This window comes from Meleagris gallopavo, chromosome 12, assembly GCF_000146605.3.
Source record: "Meleagris gallopavo isolate NT-WF06-2002-E0010 breed Aviagen turkey brand Nicholas breeding stock chromosome 12, Turkey_5.1, whole genome shotgun sequence".
NCBI lineage: Eukaryota > Metazoa > Chordata > Aves > Galliformes > Phasianidae > Meleagris > Meleagris gallopavo.
In genome coordinates this window covers 2,232,914-2,241,985 of record NC_015022.2, presented here as the reverse complement: position 1 = coordinate 2,241,985, position 9,072 = coordinate 2,232,914, and the positions used below count along the sequence as shown (strand labels likewise).

Sequence of the window (9,072 nt, the reverse complement as noted above, 5' to 3'; positions counted from 1 at the left end):
CTATATATATATATATATATATATATATATATATATATATATATATATATGATTTGAACAGCCTTTGCTAACTCTGGAGATTAAAAAAACTTTCATTTCTGCCTGTCCTCAAATAAATCACAATGCACTTTACTGAATGGACACTTTCAACAGTACAGAAAAAAGAATACGCACACTTCTTTGTTTGCATTTTAAAGAGTGAAAAGCACAACTGTAACACTTTGTATTTCAAAAGATCATGAAAGATCCTTTGAAAGGTATCAAAAGGCTTCTGAAAAATAAAAGGATATTTCTCAGCTAGCTCTGCTATTTTGCCAGCTAAGGTGATGATAGCATATTCTTCCTTGGTTTCTTTTAAGTAGTCAAGCATCTTCTGAACAATGACAATCACATTATGTCCATTTGTAATTCTATAAAGAATTTCTAAAGTCTGAAAGAGAAAGCAAGATACATTTAATCAGCTCTAATGGCTCAAAACAGGAATCAGGCAAATGGAAACACTTCAGGATGATACCAGAGTGAGAGCAACTGTCTTGACTTAATGAGACTTAATTGAAACATTCTGCTTATCTACGAAGTCTGTCACTATTGTTCATAACTGTGCTCTCTCAATACCTGAGATATTATGTGCCTTTCACACTCTCCATTTTAGAGAACTTAATACCCACTCTAAAACTAACTTAATTTGCAATTCACTGACCTCCCTTTTAATAATGGGATCAGGATGGTCCAGACATTCAATAATTGTCATCTGGTGCTCAAGTGCCAGATTAGGATCCTGCTGAATAACACATGTCAGAGCCTTTAAACCTAGAATATAAGCAATTGAAAATTACCTAAGAGTATACACTAATACAACAAAATTAAAGAGTCTAATGAAATCCAATATCCTTACCTAAGTATTTCAAATTAATTTGGGGTGACAAAACAAATTTTCCAATGCACTTGGCAGCCTTTTCAAGTAATTCAGATTTGGGGTAAATTGTATAAATTGTTTGGACACATTCAAACAAGATGGCTAGGAGAAAAGAAACATAGTAAGTGGGTATTAAATAACTATATTATGCAAAATTAAACAAGCACACAAGTATACATGCTAGTATGATAGAACTATAAGACTGAACACTGTTCAGTTAATATTTTAAAGCAGTCTTATACCTTGCTACTGAAGCATCTACTTCTGAAGAGCTGAGTATCTACATTTTGGCTTTCAAGCAGATATTTTGTATACAAAAACATTTCCTTTTTGCAAACAAATGATGTCCTCAATGTATTCAATTCAATTGAAATTTGGAAATATACAGCTATCGCTGTGATAAGGCTTTAATTACACGGCCTAGCAGAACTACTCCTTTTGTTACCAGCCATTATCATAAAATGTGAAAGAACAAACCATGATTATTCTGGTTTGGGTGGTTTAAAACGCAGTACAGATAAATACTGCCACAAAAGTGCAGTAAAGCTTGGAATAAGAGAATTTGTCACAGCTCAATATAAAAAGGAATGAACTGAGAACAACATAAAATAGAAAATTACATGGGGACCAGTTCTGTTGCAAGTTGACTTCATTTTTTGTTGCTGTTGTTCTTGTCTAACAGAAGCAATTAAACTGAATAAACTGAACAGAGACTTCCTCATGTATTACTGAAAGTTAGTACCACTCTCTAACTTCCCTTTTCAGTGGGAAAAGAACTTACATGATGCTTTAGAAAATAGAAGTAGGCATTACACCAGATCTACAGCTCTGGACCATGTTCCTTTTCAAAGTCATTTTTAAAACAAGCCTAAATTCTCCCTCTGTTCGATCAGCACAGGTTCTTTGGCAACATCCATGTGTCTTTACAAGATAAAATAACAGGATGGTTATTTTGGGGTTTTTTGGTCCTTAATATACTGTGAAACAGCTCTCAGTTGGGGCACTAGGATATCAGATGTGGACGCTTGGGGAGACACTGCTGTACAGAAATATATCACCTGGTTTCACCATTCACTAGTCAGACACCTACGAACACAACTAGCTTTTCAGAAATGCTGCATATATATTTTAGCATGCATAAAATGCTCATTCGTTCAGCCTTCCCAAATACTGAGAAAGACTCTCACCTACCATATGTAATATTATGATTTATCTCTGCTCTTCTTAGAGACTCCTCCAAAACATCATACATCAGTTCACTTGTCCTGTTTAACAAGAAATATTTACAATTCTTATTTACAGCATGTAGTCTTAATTTCCAAGCACCCACATACCAATATTTAAAAAAAAACTAATACAAATTATTCATACCCACAGATTCAATTTAACATGTTAGAGTTCTATAGCCTATCTCTAAATGACATCTAAATGTTTATGGCTTTCAGAAGAAACAACTACCATAAGAATAAAAGCATCTAAGCAGGAAAACACACCAACTAGGTACTCTTTTATGTGGTTTTTCACCATGTTGTTTGGTAACCCAGTAACAGAAACTCCAGCAAAAACATATCAGGCATATTCCATAACAATTAATTGCCTAGACTATTCAGAAGCTGAGAACCTAATTTTTCAATTTTGAAGGTATCTGCTCAGTGTATTGGTTAATAATAACAATGTACAAGAAGTCCAACTCTAAAATCCTCTTATAAAAAAGGCAGAAAAGCAGTTCATGAGATAATGGTCACAGCTGTATTCTTTGCACTTTCAAAATACTAATTACAGAGAAAGAGCTGATTACCTTGGATCATCTTTTCCTAACAGCCCCAGTATTCTTAAAAGCTGAATTTGTAACCATGGTGCTGGCACGCTGTGATAATTGAAGTCAATAGGGAGCTTCCCTCCCACGACCTGCTTTAGGATGATTACAAAGCTCTCTGTCAAGTCTTTATACCCAGACGAGTTTTCCTGTGTAACAAAGAAATACAACAGAAATACTTTGAATATATCACCTCAAAAGCACAATAAGCACAATCTACAGACTGAATACAGTCAAAGTAGCCACCACTTCATTTCTTTAAATCCAACTTCTACACTCTTCCCACAGCATCTCTTCTCTTTAAACCTATACTGGTTTCTTGTACATTTGCAAAAAATAGTGAATGTAACTTCAAAACAATGGGGAAAAAAACATACTGAATTCTTTAATGTTCTGTAGAAGATAAACTTCGTTGCCAACTAAGGATGCCAATGACACTGAAATACTTTGATATGCAAGAAGTGTTTGTCAAGCTGAGAGGAGAGCTAGTGCAAACATAACACATCCATCATCACTAAGTTAACTTTTCTAACAATAAGGAGTAACATCTTGCTACAAAACTACAGTACACTAAATGCTTAAAATAAAAGATACAGAAGTAGCTCCAAGAGACGATTCTTTGCCTACCTTAATCATTTCAAGATAAATATGCAAAGAAGCAGCCATGACTCCAACATCTCTGTCACATAAGGCTTTCCGGAACTTATCATGAATATGCTGTACTTGGTTAGGAGCAATGAGATAGAATTTATATAAAGCCTGAACAGCTTTTCTTCGGATAATTTCCCTGAAGAAAAACGAGATTTTTACAAATCAAAATTCAGATGTTGTGTATTTCAAGAACTTGACTCAGAAAAATAGAAAACTTACTTCTACAGCAAAGCAAAATTACAGGATCAGCCATCAGAACAGCGTGACATAGGGAGAGAGGGGAATCCATGCTTTACAGTTGTGTGACCGAATGACTGTAAATACCATCTAAGTGAAGAAGCGACACAGCTAACTTAAGAATTGAGTGCTGTCTAATATCAGATTGACAATTCATCAAAGCAGCCACTAGATAAAACATGAAATTCACAACTACAAATCCACTGTGGTCACATGTGCAGCTCCAAAGAAAGTCTAGGAGTTACTGAGCGACTCTGCTGTTTCTTCAGCTTTCTAATTAGTACAACACTTATAATGTTTCATCTGCTGGGTATGGGGAATGAAAAACAACTCAAACAAATACAGGTTTTGGAACTCCTCAAATACTCTTCTACCAATAAAGCTTCAATAAAGAGTTTCATAGAAAAGAAACACCAGTGAAGTACTACAAGGATCCTCATCTGATTCTGCGTGTACTCTACAAATACATCTTCACTGACATATTCACCAGAAGGAGTCCAGCAGACAAGTTAAATTACATTGACCTATTCAAAGCAGTTATAAAAGAAATGAATACCTATACAGTACTCTGCAAAGAGTACAAATAATGAGATAAGAATACAAGAGAAAAATGGAGAGGAACCATTTCTGAAAGTAATGACTAAGAAGGTCAAATTAGAGAAAACAAACATCAGTTTACAAAAACTTCCTACAAAATTAAGTCATTCAACCTTACAAGGCCACGTGCAATTCTGTAAACGTATACGTACTTAGAATGCTGGAGCTTGTCTTCTATTAAGGGAAGAACAGCTGGAATCATCTCCCGTGGAAAGATCTGGCTGACAATGGTTAACGCCATGCTCACCTCTACTAGATTAGTGCTCTGTAAGTCCTATTGTAATCATTGAAATAAGACCATCATTTTTCATGTAGACTTTTAAGTTCTGTACAGACACACCCCACCTTTTGCCAGCAGGCTGCATCTAGCCCACTGCAGCAAGCAACCTGCTGGTGAGCAGCCTGCTGTCCGTTTGTGTTTGGGACATGTCAGCTCTCACTGAGCTAACCAAGCTCTTCTCTTCTTTCATACAGAAACAAGGAGCTCCTCACACTCACATTATGGAGCTACATTCATATTTTAAATGTACATGACTTCAACAGATCTACAATCAACATTTGCTTACTGAAACAGTCATCATTACGAAGCTATGCCAAGCTCCCACTTGAATCAGTGAGATGAGTCATACTTCATAGTGAAGTCAATAGTATTCTCTCCAGTGCCTTTCATCTAGCCCAAAGAATTTAAAAAGAGAATACTAGCAAGCCCAATTGTATTGGCAGTTACATATTTTTTATTATCTACACCCTCAGAAGAGAATGAAAATTCACAATCTGTCCCCAGTACAACTAAAACCAGAAGGTACAGCTCATTGTAACCTAACACCAAAAAAAACCCACACCATACAAACACAGATGGAGTCACGAAATAAGATCAGAATCCCTTTTCAAAACAATTTAAACACAGTTAAGATGTCCAGCTCAAAGCACCATTCATTCGGGCTGTTTGCCACAGACAGTTTTGGTGCTCGTTTTGGTTTAGTTCCTCATGGACTCTCATTTCTCACTTCCTTCCACAACACCAGTTTCAAACTATATTTTTAAGGATTATAAAAGTTTTGTACCACAACAGTAAAAATGAGCACTATTTTCAGTCTACAATTGAGCTTAATGTAGCATAAAAGTAATCCTTACATAAAAAGTCAGAACTGATAACTGTGAGAGGTAGTACTCTAATAGAAGACTATGAAACATCACTTTGTGATGGATTCTCAGTGTCACTCCAAAGCATATTTCCAAAAGAACTCTAAGAGAACTCAAAGAAGCTAACAGATACCTGCTGTCAGCTAAAAGCAAACTTTTACACTGAAATATGCATGCATAGTTCCTTTTAAAGTTTAGAATATACACAAGCAGTATGTCTTATAAATGGATTTTTTATGGTGTATCACCTGTTTACAATTTTTAAAATATGGCTTCAACAAAAGAGGCACTGAGATAAAACAAAAAAAGCTAGGAAAAACCACTTCAAATTCTGATATAACCAAAGAAACAGGAACTTTAAGAGCTTGAGATATAACTTATGAGTACGCAGCTGAGATATTGTATGACATAAATTAGGAAGAAGTGGTCCAAGGTTAGATTACCTCCAAACCTCCAAAAACACTGTACCTTCACAACTGTGTTCACAAGCAGAAGTAGCAGTTCATGATTTTCATGAAGAAATAAAGAAACTGCCAAGTAACCTATAAAAGAAAGCAGCCTCCATTACTACTCAATAAGTAAGTAATTTCAAGATAGAAAACTGAATCCTGTCTGTAATACAAGAGAAGTTAATGCAAATAATTTTAAAAATGAAAAAGCCATTGCTGGATGACAGTAGCTCATGTTTTAAATATCAGGACTTTCTTTTATTTCCAAGCAAACATTTTTAAGTTGCAACAAAGCTCAATAAATAATAGCCAAGAAACCACACCCTGTGAGAAATACAATACTGTTAAGAGCTAAAGAGCTCTTTAAAGAGCCAAGAACATCAGGAGAAAGCAATTCCTGGAAAGTGAATGTCTTCTCTGCTGACAAAATCACATTCCTACACTGCAAATGCACTTCCTCACATCTGTTTCTCCTTCTTCAAAAAAATTAGAGTTTCAAATGTAATTCTGTACTCAGAGTTGAATATAAAATTATTTTCCTTTCCTATACCAAAACTCCCTTGTTACTTAACAATACCGAAGAAGAACTTCAAACTCTAGATAAGAAATGTGCCAGAAACCATTCCTTCAGAAAAATAAATCCTTCTTCATTTTAAACTAAAGGAGTAAAAACAGAGGCTTGAGGAGCGTGCCATTACTCAGAAATATAGTGCAACTATCTGTCTTAGGGATGGATCCTAGTCAGGAAGGGCTTGGTTCATTTAGAACTGGAAGATCAAAACTTTGGCCAAGTTGCACTGTCTGAACTATCAGATACCTGAATCTGTCTGCTTGTGAAACTACACTTGATCAGTTTAGCACACCTGCCGAAATTTATGTAGGCTAATGCAGGGAAAGAGAGTAATGTGTCTTGATTGGATCAGCTGACAACAACTCTAATAAAGACTTTGGCATATGGCAACAAGAACAGATAAGATCAACCTTATGTATCACATTTAACTGCAGGATAAAATAAACATCCAACCCACATACACTCTCAATAACATCTTATTATCCGATCAGAGCTTAAGAGCTCTTTGTGCCTGGAGAACTTTAAGACACCTTTATTAAAAAACACGGCTTCACCAAAAACTTCTTAAATGAAGCTCTAGTATGGAAAGGTCTCAAACTGATTCATAATAAGACACACCAGTTCTTGACACTTACAGAGGTCATATAAAGTTTTCTTCAAATCAGCTTACCACCTGCCCTCCCAGGTTTGGTGAAGATTAACTTTCTTAATCACTACCAGAGCATCTGTGCACTGGCTTTCATTACTCAGGGAAAAAGCAACCTTAAATCATCACTCGTAAGGCATTTTCTCAGAAACTCCAACACTTGAGTGGATGATCCAGATGGAATTCAAACAAAGGATATCAAACAAGCATATCCCGCAAGACACTGCCTTCCTTCTGTGTATGCAGACATAGCATTGCTTGGAGTTAAACCATTTTCTCTGCAAACAAGAAGAAATGTCTTCACTAGGCAGTTGAATCAGCAACTGCAAGAAAATTCTCCAGACAAGACAGGCTGACTGCTACTTCAACAACATCTAATGGAAGAAGTTCTACAGCCAAACTGGCAGGGCAAGGAAATCAGTCCCGGGAAGTTTCAAAGAAATCTGAAATAGCCTTTCAGATTTCCTCAAGAACTTGTGCACCTATATTCTAAGGATCTCCCAGTTTGACTCACTTCCTACACTGTTTCTAAACTAAAGAATACCATCGTCACCAAAACAGACAATAAAACACCTTACTGCCATCAGCAAAGAGGCCCCAAGCTCCTTATAAAAACTCTAAAAAGTGAACTGTAACTGAAATGCTGGGAAAGCAGTACCATGTTTGTGGAAACTGTGCCATTCACAGTTTCCCTCTTATTTTGTATTAGAATTCTCAAAAAACAAAAGGCAGACACTGAGAGAAACTCCAACAGTTTGGAGTTGGTTTTTAGCCATATTTGTGGTAAATGATTTGTTTTTATTACTGCTGCAACTCAAAACACTGAAAGAACTGATGACTAAAAGTTATTTCTCTTGCCTCCTGCTCTCCAAACTTACAAACTAGGGACTTAGTTACTTTCAGAAAGAGGAGAGACTATGAAACAAGGCAACAAAGCCAAAAGAGTACTTTAAATAAGTTGTTTTTCTACACAAATTACAAATTCTTCTAAGAAATTTTAGCAATATGATTCGAAAACACGAAGGCTACAGCCATGTGCACATACCAACTCTTTTCTCCAAAAGATTCCCTTGCTGTGCAAGCTTGATTGCATGGATATATCCAAAGGAAGACTCATATCCCAACATTTCACAATAGATGAGCCTCACCATACATTCTTTCATCAGTCTCTAAAAGAACAAAAATAAATTATTGAAGATCTTCAGTCTTGCTTCATACTTCTCTTCACTGCTCTAACAAAGTGCAAGCCATCAATAGGAACATACATTCCTGTAAGTTCCCTAACCCCTGATTATTTCTCATTTTTCCATTACGAACACACTTATATGACTCAACATTGATTTTTGAGCACAACAGTAAAACTCTCCAGATAACTCCCTCAAAGATGTTATCTAAATTAGTTACTGAGTTACCTGAAGTGTTAGACAATCTTATCATTATATATGAGGCAAAAGAACAAAATCACAGTGCCGTGACTGTTCAACCACACTGCAAACCCACTGACACTGGCGCTACTTCATGTCAACGACTGAGCAGCTGTACAGTAAAAAACCAGTCATTCCACAGGGCAATAAGAGCGAGGCTGGGGAAGCAGCAGGACAAAAGCAACCACTGGCAGAACTTACAAGCGGGGTGGTGGGGGCAGAAACCATTGCTTTCAAACTGGTTATTTCCTGCTGGATTAATTTTTCTTCCTCCTAGAAAAAAAAAAATTAAACTTGTCTTAATTCTGTGTAATTTTTTGAGACGAGATACGACCAAAAAAAAAACCAAAAAAACAAAAAAAACAAAGGACGCATATTCACATAGTAGGACTCAATATTCTCAAAACCAGCACGTATCTAATTCACGGCAGTAACGCCACACAACGTGTTTCAGCTTCAGCTCTCATCACTCATATTCCTGCCCCCACACATCGTGCCCCCAAACAACAGCACGACGTCGGGCACTCGCTGCACCGAGTCACCAGCGGTTCCGCAGCCCTGGGCTCGGCGCACCGCCCGTTCCTCTCCCTGAGGCGCCCCCGGGGCGGTCCGGCGGGAGGGA

General features: G+C 36.8%; 1 protein-coding gene across 6 annotated transcripts; it reads right to left on the bottom strand.

The window, feature by feature from the left end:
* Positions 1 to 57: 57 nt before the first annotated feature.
* On the bottom strand, positions 58 to 8,754 carry LOC100544007 (AP-4 complex subunit epsilon-1-like). Of its 6 annotated transcripts, none has more exons than XM_003214175.4 (10): positions 8,652 to 8,754; positions 8,072 to 8,195; positions 5,829 to 5,902; positions 4,370 to 4,491; positions 3,360 to 3,519; positions 2,715 to 2,881; positions 2,108 to 2,181; positions 896 to 1,018; positions 701 to 810; positions 58 to 430 (listed from the first exon to the last, which is right to left on the bottom strand). In XM_003214175.4, exons 1-10 carry the CDS (start codon positions 8,676 to 8,678, stop codon positions 68 to 70), a joined length of 1,344 nt encoding a protein of 447 aa, XP_003214223.2. In that variant the 5' UTR covers positions 8,679 to 8,754; the 3' UTR covers positions 58 to 67. The 6 variants fall into 6 exon arrangements, with proteins under 6 accessions (XP_003214223.2, XP_019474920.1, XP_019474916.1 ...); XM_019619375.2 differs by lacking the exon at positions 8,652 to 8,754 and adding an exon at positions 7,016 to 7,304 and having other exon boundaries at positions 5,804 to 5,902; positions 8,072 to 8,180; XM_019619371.2 differs by lacking the exon at positions 8,652 to 8,754 and adding an exon at positions 7,016 to 7,304 and having other exon boundaries at positions 8,072 to 8,180.
* Between the last annotated feature and the right edge of the window lie 318 nt (positions 8,755 to 9,072).